Source organism: Mugil cephalus, chromosome 15, assembly GCF_022458985.1.
Source record: "Mugil cephalus isolate CIBA_MC_2020 chromosome 15, CIBA_Mcephalus_1.1, whole genome shotgun sequence".
Classification (NCBI taxonomy): Eukaryota; Metazoa; Chordata; class Actinopteri; order Mugiliformes; family Mugilidae; genus Mugil; species Mugil cephalus.
This window is the reverse complement of record NC_061784.1, coordinates 4,711,561-4,730,469: the sequence shown is the minus strand read 5'-3', so window position 1 is coordinate 4,730,469 and position 18,909 is coordinate 4,711,561. Positions and strand designations below refer to the sequence as shown.

General features: G+C 41.4%; 1 protein-coding gene across 1 annotated transcript in view; it reads left to right on the top strand.

The window, feature by feature from the left end:
• Positions 1–18,909, top strand: part of pcdh1a (protocadherin 1a) — an 82,874-nt gene that overhangs the window by 44,846 nt on the left and 19,119 nt on the right. The window contains exon 4 of the mRNA XM_047607260.1: positions 17,727–17,946. Coding sequence (XP_047463216.1) covers positions 17,727–17,946 — 220 coding nt within the window. The remainder of the gene's footprint in view (positions 1–17,726; positions 17,947–18,909) is intronic.

Here is an 18,909-nt window from a genome sequence, read left to right as displayed (position 1 = left end):
AGCATGGTGCAGTTTGTATTGGAATAAGTAAATAGTGGGCATTTTTTTCCAAAATTTTAAAACCGTCGTGGTGTTTGTGAGAGCACACATTGAAGGGAAAACAGATGGAGACCGGAGGCAACAGCATGTTTATTCATTTGAGGTTGAAAGCACCAGGAAAAAAAAAAAAAGGCCGTATTAGGGGAGATATACCATGTCTAATACTTCCTTTGTGGTTCAGGCTCACTACAGGATACTCAGCGACTCGTGTTCACTATTCATGCAAACACATCATCCAGCTAAGATAGCTAAAATCAAGTTCAAATCAATATCGCGCTGAAAGCACTGTAAAATAAATGGAGATCATATGCAGGGTTGCACTGTAAGGATACAGGCCTCTCATGGTAATTACAGAGCACTTAATGCTAAAGATATACTAATGAATGTCCATTTTATTAGATGGGGATCCAATAAGCCACCTGCTCTCTTCATTCAGTGAAGATTCATTGATGTTCGAGTATGACCAGCCAAAATGAAAAAAGGAGAGCATATTTGAATTGTAAAGGTCAGATTTGAATGCATTTGATGGCCTGCAGGTTTTGATGCTGATCTCAGGCTCCATTTTATTTCCACGAACCGACGCTCGCACAAAAGCAGCTGTAGTTATAAATACGTGCTGGTGCCAGAAGAATATGGAAATCTTATAAAATACTTTGTTGATCAGGGCATTGCTGTTATTATTGCGGTGTCTCCTGAGCCTCTAAAGCTCCTCGGCAGTGTCATCTCATTGTAGAGATGGCTTTCTAACATGACATTATACAGACTTACAAAAAGCAAAGGTAATATGTAAGTGAATCTATTTTGGCAGCATGTTCTGTAACCACCCAAACAGACTTCATAGGGAATAAAGAAAGTGGGGAAGCTGGAGGGGGAGGCAGGCAGTGAGGAATCATGGGCTGTCAGAACCGTGTCTGTCTAAGCTTCAGGAATCCAGGAAGCTAATGCTGTTTGATGTATTAACCATGATGGAGGGGGCAGTGTCTGTGTGTTCATGTGCAGTCCTGTAAGGATTTGGATGCACCGTGTGTGTGTGTGTGCGCGCGCGCGCTGGCCCACGTAATGTGCACGTGGGTGTGAACGTGCATGTGCGCGCTCATTGACAAGTGGAAGAGGAAGGAGAATTGATGTTGTTTGATGTATTAATCATGCATATGTGGGATTGAGAGGCTCTGTGATGGGTTGCTCGGGCACTGATTCCATCTTCAATCAGTGGCTCATTTGGGCCCCTTTGTGTAAATGCTTAACATTGTTTAGCGGAAAATAAGCAGCCTGCTTATTTGTGTGTGTGCGGCATTAAACGCAGGGATGAGGGGGCCAAGAGGGGGGAAGAGTCTCAGACTTTTCATCTTCCTCATATGTTAAGCATATTTTAACATATTTGCAGCGCTGTCTTCCGTGAGCCACTTTTTCATATGATATGCATCAAGCGCCTTTTAGTGGCCAAATGCGAGCAGGAAGTATGTTTTTCGAACAGCCGCTCTGCTTATGAGTTCGTCAATAATTCCATAGCAAAAGGTATGACACAGATCTATATGCTATGGTGATTTATCTGCTTTACGTCCACCCTCATGATAGTTCATAGATTCTAGTTGAAGCCAGATGAATCGCTGCATCCATTAGGGCTGTCCATTGTAAAACTACACAGTTAATTAGTAATGCTTATTCTGGACTCATCCAACCATCCGTATTCAGGTGAGACTCGGTGTTAAGATATTTATTAGGGTGCAGCAAATGATTTGCGTTCTTCCAATTCGCTTTGCCCACCTTAGCTATAGAAGTCTTGTCCAAGAGGCACTCCTACTGTCTAAAATTTAATCCATGTTGCCTTTGGATTACAAATGTATTTCGTTTGACACTTTAATTCACTGCAGAGCTCGACTTCTGTTGCCAGGCAACTCTGTTAAGGTGCACACAAAGGACCATTATAGATTTCTTGGGTGCAACTGTTAACTTGTACTTCTTTAAAAAGATATTGTACCGTTCTGTATCCTGATAAGTCTCCTGTTTGTTGCATTTCGCCGTGCTTCCAGTACACCCCATGCTTTCCATTAATTTTTATTTTTATTTTATTTTATTTTTTAGTATTTATTATTATTATTATTTTAGTTAAATAGGCCTGCTTGCAAAAAATAAATAAATCATGCCAGTTAATTTGCCAACTCTGGGCTTCAGCTTCTCCACAGCACTACAAAAAGAATCAAGTTGAGTGCCTCTTCTTATGCATCTATCAGACATATGTTACTAACAGGAGATGACAGCATGGCCCACAGTATTTAAATGGTTCATGGTGCTTGTACTCTGATGGCTACAATATGACATGATGAGCCATAAATATGTCAGATATGACTCAAATGTGCTCTGAAAGGATACGGCAATTGAGTACTCATTCTGGATATTCTGCTTTGGGGCCTTGTCTAAACCTTATTGTAAGCACTCCGCCAAAATTTCATCAGAAGATTAATCAAATCTGTCATCAATATCATGCTGTATCTGTATCAACTGTGTCTAATGTATTCCTGACAGTATTAGCAAAGCTGCGGAAAGACTGACAGGGATGTGCTTAAATGTGTATATTTAAGTGATTCACTCTGTATTTATAACGGTGTAAACCAAGCCGTAATGATGGTGAATGCGTGCATGTAGGGAGTCAGTGTTGAAAATCTTGGTAAAAACTTGTGCATTCCTCAGTTCCTGAATCTCAGCGTGGCCTCATCAGCAGGGCATCTATTTTTTTTCTCCAGTGTGGAAGTTGTAAGTCATCTTTTGTTTGAGGCCTCCAGGAAGATCATTGCTCAGTTGCAGTCTGTTGTTACAAAAAAAGAAAGAAAGAAAAGGGGGAGCAAGCCGAGTAGCAGGATGCAAAAGAAGTTAGAGATTGTAGGTAGGATTTTAGAAGGTGAAATGCGCTAGGATTACATGCGCATTTCTGGCAAATGGGCGATTAGACAGAGGGCAGCTCTTCATGCTCGTGTGTGAGTTTGTTTGCGCCGCGACTGAAGTGCAGTAGGTGGATTACAGAGCTCCTCTCACAAAAACACGCTAACTCTTCAAAGTCCTCAATGCTCGGAGCCGCTCACTCAAACTGAGTAATCTCTACATCTGATGATTTTTGATGTGTTGTTTTTCTGCCTCGTTTCACCGATCCGGGTTCTTCGCAGTCCCCGGTTCTGAAGGCAGATCAATGACGAGAACACATTCTGCCTTGGCGGTAGCTGGGCGCTTGTAGCCAGAGATGAAAAAGGTCACTCTGAATCTAATTAAGCATGATTTTTCACTTCCTCGATAAGATGGCGGCGCATGAGGGCTCCCCATCCAGTTGCATCGAAAGGATTACTTTGAGTGCAAGAATGAGATGCAGACACACTTCCGAAATGGTCCAGCTCTCCGAATGTATTGCCAATCGGGACAATCTCGGATGCAGGGTAACAAATCAAGACAAGCGAGACCATGAGAGATGCTATTAATAGCAACACATAAATGTCCATGCACACGCACGCACGCCCTGGAATACCAAGTTGCACACCCTCGTGCACATATTAGAGGAAGTTTTAAGTACGGTTGAAGGCTTTTTCATCCCTCTCCCCAATCCAATTATGTTCCAGTTCAAACAAATGGAAGTGTATGCATGCTTTTCAGCCAGATGCTGCAGCAATAGAGATATTAACTCTGAGATGGGAAGTTTGAGAGGCAATAAGGTACCCAGCAGGGAGTGGATATTGAGGATTAATTTCTCTCATGTCTGATTCTTTACTTCCCCCATCATCCATCTTCTTCTCTGTCTGTCTTCCCCAATCTCTGCTGTTATTAACTCCTGATACGTCTTTCAGATAGGCAGTATTGAAGATGCTTATTTTACAGTATATTATAGGAGATGGAGAAATTAGATACATGGAATAACCTCAGAAAATCTACAGTTTACAATATCTGAAGTATCAGAAAATTGAAGTAGGTACTTGATATAAACCTTGCTCAACTGAGCTTACCATTCCTTGCTGACATGCGTCTACTGACAAAGTATATACTGGCCCACAGACAGCTATTAATGTGTGGTGACTGTGCAACTTCTGCCCTGGGCTTAAGAACAGTAAATATTGATTGGTTTCACACAACTTGAAGCAACTGCTTTGCGAGGTTAAACAAATATAAAGTGTATTGCAAAGTGTGAAAATGTACCATAATCCATGTCAGACAAGGCCATGGTTTGGTTTAATAAACAAAAACAACAATGTTATTTTCATAGATGCCAACACTCCAAATAAGTTGTTTGCTGGTATCTGTGTCCGGTTTCTGCTTACCATCAGTATGTGGAATATTGGTCCATTGGCTTTACCCCTTTTCATATCTTTCTGTAAAAGCATTGCCTTTAAATTCTGTTTGCCTTTAATTTGGTTTTGTTTAGCACCACAGCTTTCTGAGATTGAATTGGAAACTTGCCCTCAGGACATTTATTTCGATAAAAAAAAAAAAGATATAGCTACAGTTGACCATTTGGGGGCTCTGAAGCCAGAGGCCAAACGCACACAGATACTGCAATTTGCAAAGCTGCCAAAGCGTCTGCTCAGCAACATTATAGAGCATGACCAGATGTGATCTGACAAAATTTGGGGCCAATTCCCGACAGTTATGCAAAATTTGGTTCCTCTTGCTTTTGGCATAGCAAATTAGAGCTTCTCCTTTAATGTTCAAAGGCGTATCCTGGCTCAAATTTGTAACATGAGATCTCCAAACGATTTTTTTTAACCTGCAGTACATTAATCTAAGTCTAATTAGGGTATATTGCATAACATATCCGTGGCGCAGGCTTATATCTTACTCAATGAAATCAGCTCACCTCATTCCTGTAAAAAGCTGTGACCTCTCCACTATTGGAAAACTGTTTCACAAAAGAGGCAAGTGATCTTCCTGTATCACAGGTGCAGAGTCTTTCAGCGCAAATATATGCCTCCAAAAATATCTTGCTGAAGTGATATGGTGTCACGTTTTAGGTGACTAAATTTCTGTCAGCATTAAAATCACTGTCATTGTGCTTTTGATGCAGGATGATGTGAACTCATAGGATGGTGGCTGACAAAGATTTTCATAATTAAATGATATAAAGACGACTACTGCTATCTGTGTAGAATCTTTATACTCTATATTATTGTCATGAATCAAGTTAGCACAAAGTCCACCATACTGTTTATACATTGCTCAGCTGCAACATTAAAACCACTGACAGGAAAAGTAAATAACATTGACCATCTTGCGACAATACAATTCTCTCAGCCTGACACAGAAACCTTTTTAGGAACAACTCTAAAAATACGAAGAACAGCACAAGGTGTTGACTTGGCCTCCAAATCAATTCATTAGATCTAACTGATCAAGTATATATGGATCAAGTATATGCAAGTATATACCTCCACTCAACTCCGAGGACTCAAAGGCGCCCACTGACAACGTTGCATTTCCAGACACCACAGGACACCCTCAGAAGGCCCATTCTCTGATGAGTCACAACTGTTTGGGAGGCACAAGGGAGACCTGATTTCTTATTTGTTGCATGTTTATCACACTTAAATGTTTCAGAACATCAAACTAATTTAAATATCAGTCAAAGATAACACACATAAACACAAAAAGCAGTTTTTAAATGGAGGTGTTCATTATTAAGGGAAAACAAAATGTAAACCTACATGGCCCTGTGTGGCCCTTGATTGCAGCAACAACTACAATCAAGTGTTGCAATGAGTCTTTTCTAACACTGTGGAGGAATTTTGTCCCACTTATCTTTGCAGAATTGTTGTAATTCAGCCACACTGGAGGGTTTACCAGCATGAACCTCCCTTTTAAAGTCATGCCACAGCATCTCAATAGGATTCAGGTCAGGACATTGACTAGGCCACTCCAAAGTCTTTAGTTTTCTTCAGTCATTCAGAGGTGGACTTGCTGGTGTGTTCTGGATCATTGTCCTGCTGCAGAACCCAAGTTCTCTTCAGCTTGAGGTCACAAACAGATGGCCGGACTTTCTCCTTCAGGATCTTTTGGTAGACAGCAGAATATATGGTTCCAAGTCCTGAAGCAGCAAAACAGCCCCAGACCGTCACACTACCACCACCAGATTGTACTGTTGCTATGATGTTCTTTTTCTGAAATTCTCTGTTACTTTTACACCAGGTGTAATAGGACACACACCTTCCAAAAAGTTCGTCTCATCTCAGCGTTTGTCTCATCATTCCACAGAATATTCTCCCAAAAGTCTTGGAGATCTTTAAAATGTTTTCTGGCCAAAGTGAGACGAGCCTTTTTGTGCTTTTTTCTCAGTAGTGGTTTTGGTCTTCTCTGGCATGTAGTTCATTTTAGCCCAGTCTCTTTCTTATGGTTGGATTGGTCTTGGGGTCTTTTGTAACCTATTGGATGAGTCGTCTCTGAGCTCTTGGGGTAATTTTGGCCAGCCAGTCCTGGGAAGGTTCACCACTGTTCCATGTTTTTTCCATTTGTGGATAATGGCTCTCACTGAGGTTCACTGGAGTCCCAAAGCTTTAGAAATGGCTTTATAACCTTTTCCAGACTGATAATACTCAGTTACTTTCTTTCTCATTTGTTCCTGAATTTCTTTGGATCTCAGCATTATGTCTAGCTTTTGAAGATCTTATAGTCTGCTTCACTTTGTCCGGCAGGTCCTATTGAATTGATTTCTTGATGGAGTTCTTGATTCAGGCCTGGGAGTGGCTAGAGAAATTGAACTTAGATGTATGTAAGAAGTATATCTCATCTCATCTTCTACCACCGCTTATCCTCACTAGGGTTGCGGGGGTTGCTGGAACCTATTCCAGCTGTCATCGGGCGAGAGGCGGGGTACACCTTGGACAGGCTGCCACTCTATCACAGCGCTAACACTGATTCACACCTATTTAGAATCACCAATCAACTTAACGAGCATGTCTCTGGAGGTGGAGAGGAAACCAGAAGTACCAGAAGAAAACATACGCAGGCACAGGGAGAACATGCAAACTCCTCCCAGAAAGGCCTGAGCTGGATTTGCTGGGAGGCATCAGTGGTAACCACAGAGCCACAGAACTGCTGTGCTGCCCATATATAAAGGCCAACATATACACACTCTGGCCCTCACCCTAATGAGAATTACCCCCTCTACTTTGAATAGTCCTGGTTTCTAAACATTTGTCTACTCCCCTGCTTCTCACTTACCCTGTGCCCTGCTGGCCTGCTTCCAAGGGACGTTGTAGCCACTGTGATTCACAACAGTCCTCTTCTTAATGCAGCTCTTTTTGTGGTTCCTGGATTTTTTTTTCCAACTGCAAATATACTTTGGCCTCAAAGAGAATGTTAACGTCTGGGTCAGCAGATCAACCAAAAAGAGGGAATAAAGAAATAGTTTTATAACATAATCGCTCACAGTGAAACCGATGAAATTTGAATGAGTCACCGTGAACACCGGCCCTTTACATAAGGGAAATAAAACCATACACTGGACCGACACGCTTTACCACTTCCTACAGTATATATTAGATTACAAAACACTGATCAGATGAATTAATGTACAATCTTGTGTCAGATGAAGCCAAATCATGTTTTCAGTAAAAGCTCAGATATTTAAAGCTGATAACCTGTGGCTGAATTTCCAAAATAGTTCGATTTTTCTTCCTTTTGTAGCAGGGAATAGCTCCAGCTATCCCCTCCGATTTATGCTTCACTGACTCACTGTGTATTGTGTCCTCCATTTCAACCTGTCTGCTTACCTCATGTTACCTGTGTTTTGAACACTGGTTCCTTTCCAGAGCATCTGGTAGCACTTCTTTTGCAAACCTCTAACTCTAGAAATTTCACTCCGTTCTCTAACACACGCACAGCTTTTTTGGCTTATTCATATTAGCATATTTGGTCCCCACAGTTTAAGACAATGAGAGTGTCAGTAGAAATACATCACCATCTAAACCCTAAACCAATCAAAATTTTTAATCCCGCACCCTTCCCAATTAAGTTTTACCACTGATCCTTTCTCTGGCTTCCCCGAAGCTTATCCCTCGCCTCTAAATCTCTCCCGGCACCAAAGAATATTACGTTTGTGTCTCCCCGTTCCATCATCTTATTTAATTATGTCAGAAAGCTACCAATTAGCCAAATATATTGTGTATTGTAAAGCTGCTTTGACTATCTGTGACCATTGTGTGTCTATATTAACTTTAACGTTACACCCACACAAACTCAAAGAAACGGTTTGTTAGTTATGGATCAGCTGTAATGAGAGTTAAGCAATTGTTCGATTATTATAGTAAATGTTAAAATACAGACCATCGTTGCTTATCTTAGACTGGCAGCTATTGATTACTAAATAGTAACTGTGGCTCATAAACACTAGTCAAGATTCAATTTTTTTTTCGCTACATTTTTAACGGGTTCCCCTTTTGTTCTCGCACACGTGTGCCTGAATTAACAGGTGCAATTAAAACGGCACAGACCATCTACACATGTGGCCTCTGTAGACAAACAGTTGAGTAGACACGATTCTCCCCTGCACTCCTCTTCCCGTGTCACAACAAATGACTGCACCACCAGCGCAGTCTTGGCGTGCCCCGGAATTACCAAATGGGTGCTGGCAGGGAGAACACTTTTGTTCATGTAAGTACCCGGCTTCTCAGCAAGAGTTGTGTAGGGAAGAAGATTACTTTTCAGACTATGGTTTGTTTTTGACACTGTGTGTTCAAATCATTTTTTTGGTTTGTTTGTTTTTTTGTTTTTTTTTTCTCCTCTCATCGGACGTAATTTACTCAGAACCAGGTCAGCAAATGTGGGAGCTGCATGTGTGGCACCGGGACAGGATCATAGCCGGATGATGCCCTGCAGCTGACGCCAGCGAACCGACCAGAATCAGTTTTATACACTCACTTGAAATGTGTTCTATAGAGAGAGGAGTGTTCTTGTAATGGGGGGGAGAAAAAAAAATAGGCATCCATAGCTCACTGTTGGACAGAGAGGCTGACGGAGAGCTTTTTGTCGGAGGGTGATGCATTCGCACCAGCACTCCCACTTCATGTCATATGGAATGGCATGAACAGTCAGATTTGTCATTAGATGTGGCAGCTATATTCACACTTGGTGGGTCCCGCTGAAGTAATACTTGGTTTTACTATGACAACATTATGGTCTTTCAAGGCCAGTGCGCCTATTGAAATGAAATTCTCTGCGTAGGGTAAAAGAAATCCTCCAGAAAAGGCAACACCGCAGACAGTGAAGAATGCAAATCCAGTCTTGCCTATCAAGACCATTAAGGTCTATGTGATTGTTTTTTAATGCGTTCACTCCAGCCTCTTTTTTTTTTCTCTTTTCTCTCTCCCTCCATTTACAGTACGGGAACAAAGGGACTTCTGGTCTTTATCCTCCCCTCACCCCCACCCCTCCCCTGTCTGATCACTTCATCCTCCACCCAAACCCATGCTGACTCCTCTGCACTCTTTCCCCCTCCCTTCCTCACGCTTATGTTCTTCCCTCCCCCTCTCCAGCGTGTCCCCTAGTTTTCTGGTAGCTGTGTCTCTTTGATAATCCAAGACTCTTTGAAGACTCCAATTCCACGCTGCTTGCCTCGGAGCTATTGCACCTACAAAAACAACTGTGTGTGTGTGCGTGGGTGCGTGGGTGTGTGTGTGTGCGTGTGTGTGTGGCGAAAGAGAGAGAGAGAGAGAGCAGTAGATGGGATGAGAATGGAGGACATAATGGTGGGATGGAAAATAAAAACAGTTCCATATGCATTTCCTTTGCAACCGCTTCAGTCTTTATGGTTTTATGCTTGCTGCATACACTGAGAGGTGCACTTCTTCATTGTCACATTTGTTGGTGCAGCTCATTTTTTCTGTGCCTTCAGAGGCAGCAGCTCATTGATTCCTGCATACACGCCCAAAATGCCAGCCAGGATGTACTCACAAACACTGTAACTAAATGGAAATTCTAGGTCCCTCACCGGGGGGATTTCTCCCAGGCTATCAAAGATGCACGTTTTGTAGATAGCGCTTTACTTAGAATAACAGGACATGCATGCATATTATATGTTTTCTGCGTGCCGGTGTGCGGTTTGAACAATACTTCAAATAAACCACAAGTTATGTCTGGAGAGAAAAAAAAAAAAATAAAAAGTTTCAAGTTTCTGTCAGACACTGCAAAGTGATAATTATAGAAAATTAGCTGGCTATACTGAAAATGCCATAGTGATCAGAATTAATCACTGCTAAAACATTTTCCTTCCATCCACTTCCCCTCCTCTTTGTATCGCCGTCTACTCCTCTTACCTTCAGCTAAGTGTGTCTGCTCTCTGTTAGTCTGTCTCCGTTTCTCCATTGTTTCAGCCCCAATCTTCAGTCCCTCTCTTCTTCCATCTCAGTCTCCAGCCCTCCCTTTTTGTCTCTGTCATTCTGCCTCTCTTTGGCAGAGGAGCTTGCCATTGGGATTTAGAAGAAATTGAATTGAATTATGAAGGAATTTCTCTGCAGCACGATTGGCATCATTTCCTCCACACAATAGAACATCATTCTCATATCTCTCAGTGTGAGGGAATGAAAATAGGCCGTGCACCATTCTTTCTCTCATCCTTTTAAATTGAATTTTTGATATCACAGGGGCACTGAGACATCAGCCGTTTCCTTTAACATGGGCAGAAAACCCATTTCATAATATCAGAGAGACACATAACTGTGATTCAATAGGAAAACTCTGGCTTCCAGCACCAGTACACATACGATAAACCCCAACTCAGGATTGATAAACAGGGCCACATAGGTTTTCCGCAGTTTAGAAAGTTGGAGGAGAGCTTGCCATAGCTGTTTGGCTTCACAGCCGGTTAAAGGCACCGGGTTGTAAACTAAATTAAATGCAGCTCACACTCATAACCTTATGCATTCCTTTCTCTCCACCTGTCTCACAGCAAAGCATATTGCCCACATTCTTTACCTTGTGAAGCCTCCCATTTTCCTCGTTCATTTTTATTTGAGGTGGAGATGCTGCTCCCTAATTGTCTTTGCAGAAGTGGTATTTTCCACTCCCAACAAATTGCTCCCAAGTTGCTACAGTGTGGCAATGATTGTGTTTAGTCGGTTATTATCCCCATTCATGTGTCGTCTTTTGAGTTATGAAAGTCAGAGTCTTGCTTTGCTCCCGCAAATTCTGAATATTCAGCATGTTTCACCGGCTGCAGTGACGCAGCTTGAACAATACCTCAGTGTAATAAAAAATTTAAATAGAAACATTTGGCAACAAACTAACTGTGACAAAGAAATTGGTACCCATTGGACATGGAAAGCTGCAAGAGATTTTGTTTAAGATGAAGTGTTTGGGTGCTTGTTTTGATTATTTAAGCTTTTGCAAAAGTAACATTTCCCCCAACACAGCGGGGGAAAATAAAGAAGCAGAGGCTGATTATTTTTCCTGCAAGTAGCAAATCTATTTTAACTACTCTACACTAATTTAGCACATGTCGTTATTCATCACTGGGAGAAAATGGATAGCTAAATTGGTTAAAAAGGATTATTTTATGATTAATTCATAAAAAAAAATGATGCAACACTTGACTATGATCCAGATATGTTTTAGCGAGCAGTCAGAGTAGTATAAATGGAGATGCAATCGGGGGCATAAGTGGGTTATCGAGCACTTTAACTTTAATCAGAGGTTAATTCATCTAGGACTAGATACATCTTTGAGTTTTAAATCTTAGGTTAGATATTACAGCTTGTACAGTTATTAAATTTCATTACAAATGTGGCATACAGCAAGTATTGATCTACTATACTAATAATCCAATCTTTTGCGTTTTCAATTTTATTTGTTAATTTTACTTTATGAATATGCCCCCACTGCCTCTGCAGTATACGTGCAGTGCCTTGTCGCATAGTATGTTACGCAATCGACCTATAAGCTCTTGCTTCCTAAATGGTTAAATTACATACAAGACAGTCACCAGCTTGATCGCCAAATGTTCACACGCAGATCAGTCAAAACATAAATTTGGAAGCACAAGACAGAGATTCAAACACTGAGTCTAATTCACTTGCGGCTCTGCTGGGAGCCTGCTCCAAAAGTGGCAGAGAAGATGGAGGAGCTTTCCCATCTGCATAAGTACCGGCAGCCCTGTGCACTGGCAATCAGTGAGGCTTGGCTGGATGACAGGGCACCTGACGGCAGAGTGGTGTCAGGTAGCTCCAGGGCATTCGCAATGGACAGGGAACTCGGGGAACTGCAATGTGAGAGCACAGCAGCGGTGGGGTCTGCTATCCCATCAGGGATCAGTGGTGCAAATCAGCAGTGGCTATTGAGATGCACCACAGTCCCCAAAACGCTATCCTTGTTGCCCAGGCACAGCTATTTGCCCCAGGAACTTCTTTTTATTCCTTTATCTGAGCCACCAGCAAACACATTATTTTTTATTTCAAACCCAATCTTGAAGACAGACTGTCCGGACTGTTATTTGCATGTGATTAAATATAACCATTAACAATAACCCATCTGGGTCAGTTGCAGTGGCGGTGACATAGACGTGAATACATTCACAAACTGGTGGTGCATTTCTCCAATACAGACACAAAACGGCGAGCCACAGGCCGGGTGAATAATGGAGATATATTCTCTCACTCTTCACACCGTAGCAATATCTAGTCTCGGTGCAGAAGTCCTCCATCACAGCAGACAACATTACTGACAGAGGTGGCTGATATATGGTTTTTGCAGCAGCCAGCTAACGGGGCTAGCAGCTCCCTGGGTGTGACGTCACTGTTGTGCTGCCGAGTAGGAATTGATGTAAAGAATGCTTTGAAAGCTAGTTTTATATCTGATATCAGCTCCCAGTCATAAATTTGCTTTGGATCAGATATGATGAATGAAATATTTATGCTCATGTGTCTGGGTGTCAGAAATTTCATAAGGGATCCCAGTCGCAACGTAACCTAAAATGCACTCTTAAGTTCAAACCAGGCGTCGTCTGCTTCTGCTTCACCACAGAGGATCGTGATTTAAATCTCACAGATCATCACTTGCAATGTTTTGCTTCAGACTGTTTCAATCCGCATCAATTCAAACACAACCGGTGGTTGTTTCAAGCTGTGTTATGTCAATGTTGTAATATCCGGCTGATAGGACATCTGATATTTTATATCCGATAAAGTCACAACTTCCGACATCAGATAGAGGCGGCTCAGCCTTTACACCTCGCAAGATCTATACTGTATGTCTGTGCCTATACTATGAGATTTGTTGGCTTCTGCAAATCAATGAAAGGATTAGACGGTGAGAGGGTATAGTGCTCCTGAGCTCAAATGTCTTTCCGTATTGATGTTTTTTTTTTGTTTTTTTTTTTTTATCAGAGGCTCTGTTAATTAACAATGACTTCCATCAGCTTACATAACAGCCTCGAATACAAGCACATAAAAAGCATTTTGGTGTACTGTGCTGTGTTTGTTTTCTGTGACAAGGCCTTTTAATTTGACATTCTGACATCTGAAACTCCAGAAAAGGCCCCCATCCCCTTCATAAAAAAACAAAAAAAATATACAATATCAGGCACAATTAGCCTTAAGTCACCTCAAGTATATTTTTCTTAAGTGTCAAGCAATTTTTAGACATATCTGTGAAGACTTTGACTTATCCAGGTCATGGTATATCTAAAAATACATTATTGTTGAAGATGTTTCATCCATTCATCCGTGTGGCTTCTTCAGCTCTAACTTTTGGAGAGTCTTTGGGAGTCTTTCTGGCTCTTAGTGGGTAATGAGAGCCACTGGCCATGAAATGAGAGGAAAGCACTCAGGTTAAAATGAACAGCATCCTCTAATTGCTGGTGAGTTTTGGGTGGGTGTCTACCCGAGATATTTCAAATAGAAACCAAAACTCATTTTAGACTGAAGAGGTCAGATGGACGAGTGGTGAAACCTCTTCAAAATAACTCTGCAAAATGTCCAGTTGGCTTTTCATTGTGGAAAATTTCAAAAGAGATGACTTATAAAGGGAATGTGATACAGACATTCACTCTCCTAAAAATGATCGCATCAAGGTGATGGTGTGCAAACCAATTATAAAAATGTCATTTAGAACAAGTTTCATTTAAAGTCAGCCGGCTCAGGCACTGACCCATGTTTTTGAAATACCACTTTTTATGTTTCTGTGAGATGTTAGATGGGAAATAAAGGAACAGGTTGTCATTCAGTGCACATTAGGTTCAAGGAATTTCAGCTCTAAGGGGCTAATATGACTGTAAGATCTGTAGTATTTAATAGTTTGAGACAAACAAGTGGGATTACAGGAGCAGTTTTTTTTTTTTTTTTTTACATTTCTTTCAATTTATATTACCTTAATGTGCTGGAGAACCACTGAGGAAATTTAGATGACAGATAAGTTTATCTGATCACTTTCAATTTTATTTAAAGATTTTATATTCAATTAACATGTTCGGCAGTCTCACAGAAAAAAGGGGGCTCTGGGTGATTAGAGGTTGATTGCTCTGTAATAATACTACGGAAAAATAATCCATGTAAAGACCACGCCCTGCTGTGTTTTTCCATCTGCTTTGGGATTACTATTTATTTTTTATAAATAAGGCCATTTTAGCCCAATCTAAATGGGGTGTGAGTTCAGATGTCACCGTAAATGTCCCCTCTTTCATTCTGAGCCCCATAGCTACTTAGAGCTACAACAATGCCCGAACAATCCCGCTCTCCCGCCCCCCAGTCTTCCACAATCTAATCCTTCTGCTTGTCCCCTCCAGCCAAAGTGCCGCCTATGTCTGCCTGACCAACTCCCCACTCCTGCTCAGCCTCCCCTTTCCGTCCTTCCGTCTTGCCGCATCCCTGCAGCCCCCAAGGCCTGGCAAAGGATTTGTGCTCTGACTAAAAGGAGAATCTATTTTCCATCTCTGCAGCCTTAGCTAGTTATCATACTCAGGAAACATGCTGACTCTCTGGAGTGATGCCTTGAGGAGAAGTTTAAGCAAGAATCCATATTTGAACAACTAACATTTAAATAGTTGTGGCCAGTGGTACTTTGTCTAGCCATGTGTCAATATTACACTTATTTAAATATTACAAAAGCAGTAGTAGATGAACTCATTATTTACCAGGGTGATGGAGGAAAATGTACTATAGTTTTCATAATTATGCTTTCATTGATTTGTAATAACTAGTAACTACTAATCATTGTATTTTCTTTTGAAATTCAAGCTTTTTGAATTAAGGAGCTACTGCTGTAGATTCTTGTTCATGCTTGGAAAGGGCAGATTGTGGAGGGGGTATCCAGCGGTTTGCAATCTGCAACCTCAACACTAGTTGGCAGTATTTCCTAGACCCTGCTTCTTTAATCCATTAAGTCTACATATGCATATATCCTTTATAAAACTGAATGCAACATTTGCATCCATCTCCCTTTTGAGTCAGATGCAATGTCATCACCTTTTTTTTTTATCCCGTTTTCACATCTTTCAAGCCTCATTATGTTATAAAAAAAAAAATGCTTAGGTTTAAGAATACTGTGTTAACGGGCACCTCAGGTGTTAATGGGTTAAAATAGATCAGTCAGTGTAATTTAAACGTTCTTGCTTTGTATTTTCAGTCCCGCACATTTTGACAGTTAAAACTGTTTCATGTGTAGATCAAAGACCTATCAAAGGCACGTTCAATGGCAAGAAAACCAGCCATAACCTCAGATTACCCACTTTTTTCTCATTTGAACGCCCATCACTGTTTGAAAGATTCCTTACATATCGTGTTTGAAAATTTAGATTTAGTTCCATCAAATGTTACAGGTACCCTGCGGAATTACCAATACAAATGAAACTTTATTGGTGTTGCGATGTAACTGCTGGGAAAAAAAAAAAAAAAAAGACATAACAATAATAAATAATAATAGTAATGTTTACCAAAAATCTAATAATCACTATTTAGATGAAAGTCCAAGAGATGTGTCTGTAAAGCCAGAAAAATATGACTGCTTGCGATGATGGGCGATGAAGAGATTTCTGGAATCACTTGGAAGCCCACTAACAGCATTAAGAACGCGGTGCTGATGGCACTTACCTGAGCTCTAAAAGCATTTCTCAGTATTCTGGCGTGTGTGTACTAAAAAGCGGATGGTTCGAATGATTTCTAGCATGGATTTGTTTGCCAGAAAAGTGGTTGAATGGTAGAAAGCGCAGGCCCGTGGTATTGATCGGGGCTGACTTGTGTAGCAGAGGCAGGCCCGTTCTGCTGTATCAGTGCTTTCCTGACTTTTACGAGAGGTGCTCGTGTGTGGTGTGGGGTGGGGCGTGGCGGGGTGGGGGAAGAGTGCGATTGCGTGTGCGCTCTAAGGAGTCATCTTTCTGTTGTGGATCGGTGGTAAGTAGCCATTAGTAAACTGATCTTTGGAAGAGGAAATTTAATGGTCTCCTAACTGTATTTACAAGCCATTCAATTTGATAAGGGGTGTGATCTCAAATGATTTATAATACGTTTCTTTAGGCTTCTTCAAACTCAAAATCAGCATTCATCAGTGTTTCCATTCATCTAAGTCATATTTAATGACATCCTCTAATACTTGCAAAATAAAGCCTAAGCATATTTTCAGTGCTTTGTTTGCCTTATTTAGATCTTCCTGGGATTCCTTTTTAGTTAAATTGAAGAAATATTGTCTAGCTCTCCGCTCAGTTAAACATCAAAAGCCTCGGAGAGAGAAATATTAAAATATGGAGATAGGAAGTAGCTCACTGGGGCTACTGATTAGTGCACCAATCATTGTCATCAGAATTCATTTGGCAGTGGCAGATTTAGAAAATGAAACTTCTGTCTGGCTAATAATGATAATAAGAGAAGGAATACCTTACGTTGTCACTGCTGGTGACACCCTGTGACACTTGTTTTGTGACGTTTGCTTTCATGTCCATGCAAATGTACATATATTGTGCACTACTAAGTTTATTGGAACAACGAGGCTGTATCTGTACACAGAGGCTTGCTATCTGGTTCTCAACTTGTCATTTTGACTAATGATAATGCACATGGCTCTTACATACCATATCCCACCTCCATCTGGAGCTCTTGATAAGATGGAAAATGAACAAAGTCAATGCACGTCTTTACGTTTTGCACGCTGGGTCGATATCTCCTCTTTTATTAGCTCAGATAAGACGGGCAGGGGCACCACATACAATATCAGCATGCCTGGGTTTGTTCTGTAAAACCTTACCATTTGTAGACACACTACTTCCAGAACATGCAGTGCGTCCAATTATTTATTATACCGCATAAACATGGCAGTATCGTAGAACATATTCAAATGAATGCCCCATATTTAGAGTAAAACTTGGTGTTAGAGCGTGGAATATGTAATACTTTTGCCTTAGTTTATTCATCTCTGCAGCGGCTAATTTGCACACTCTTATTATTGGAGTCGATAACCTCGCTTTGTCCATATATTTCTACCTTATATAATCTTCAGAATAATAATAGTGCAAAAGACTATTTAATATTTAAGAGTGTTTAATATTTAATTCTATTTTCTGACTTTTGAAGAGTGAACTTTGTAAAGCCTGCAATGGGTCTTAAATGATCTGAGTTCTGAGTTGGAGCATTTGACATGCAACCGTTGTGGAACCACCTAACAAAAAAAAAAAAAAAAAAATGTCGCCGGAAAAAGTTTCTTTTGCGGTGATGAAATTCATTAGTCGTCTCACTGTTTTCTAGCATCCCCATCGGCGAGTGACCTTTTCCACCACCAACCCCGTGCAGGACCTGCAGGATGCCTCTCAGCACAGCTACTATGACAGCGGCTTGGAGGAATCGGAGACTCCCAGCAGTAAGTCATCGTCTGGTCCTCGCATCGGACCCCTGACCCTGCCTGAGGACCACTATGAGAGAACCACTCCAGATGGCAGCATTGGAGAGACCGAACACCCGGAAAACGGTACGGTGACACCGACTCGTTCGCTATGAATATGTATTTAAATGTAAATTGGCTCTAATAGGGACTTGTGTGTGTGTTTGCGTGTGTGTGTGGGGGGTTGCTGGTGATGGAGACATTTGTGGGAGATTTGTTTGCGCTCTGGGGCCATTTCGGAGTGGAAATATTGTGGCACCCGTGACGTTGAGTTGCTGCGTTTGTCGATGACTGTGTGAAATGTTGTTGGGTTTTAGGCAGATTTGTGTGTTTGCGTGTGTCTGTGCGGTATCAGGGCCGGAGTAAGCAGTGTCTCCATCCCCCTCATCAGCAGGTCTTCTGTCAGACATCCTTAATGACCCTCTCTCACAAGTGTGCTAATTAAAAAGCCCAACTAATGGAGCATTTGCCCTCTAAATAAATCTGAACCATGACATCTGTGCAGACAACACTGTGTTTTCTCTAAGCAGTTCCTTGTCTCTGGCTGGTAGTGAGCTACACTGCAGCTTAGGTGTGCAGGTGCCATCATTTCTAGGCTCGATAAGCTGATGCTCTCAGCATTGGGCCACATTAGAAAAATAGTTATAGCCAATTCTGCCATTTTGTGAGCTGTGTACAATAGTAACAGTTTTGCTGCCTTAAGCTGCCAAAAATATTCCATTACCTGTCCTGTAATGTACTACGATAAGTGATTCACATGGTGCATTTTCGGTTATTATAGTGTTTCGCATTGCACCGCTGTGTGGAGTGGACACTTTTACATGGCGTGATATATCACTGCTCACCTAGAAGGCCTCCCATGTCTCCTTATACCTGGATATCATTAGTTTGTCGTAATAATGCGGTGTTATCTCAGAAGCGTGGCTCTGCTCTTTGTGCGGGAAGTGTGGTTTCTAAGGCTTTTACCGGACCACACAAAACGGGGAACGTATCAGCAAGGACCCGGTGATCAACCGTGACAGTTATGTTGTCGCACTGTGAGTGAAAAAG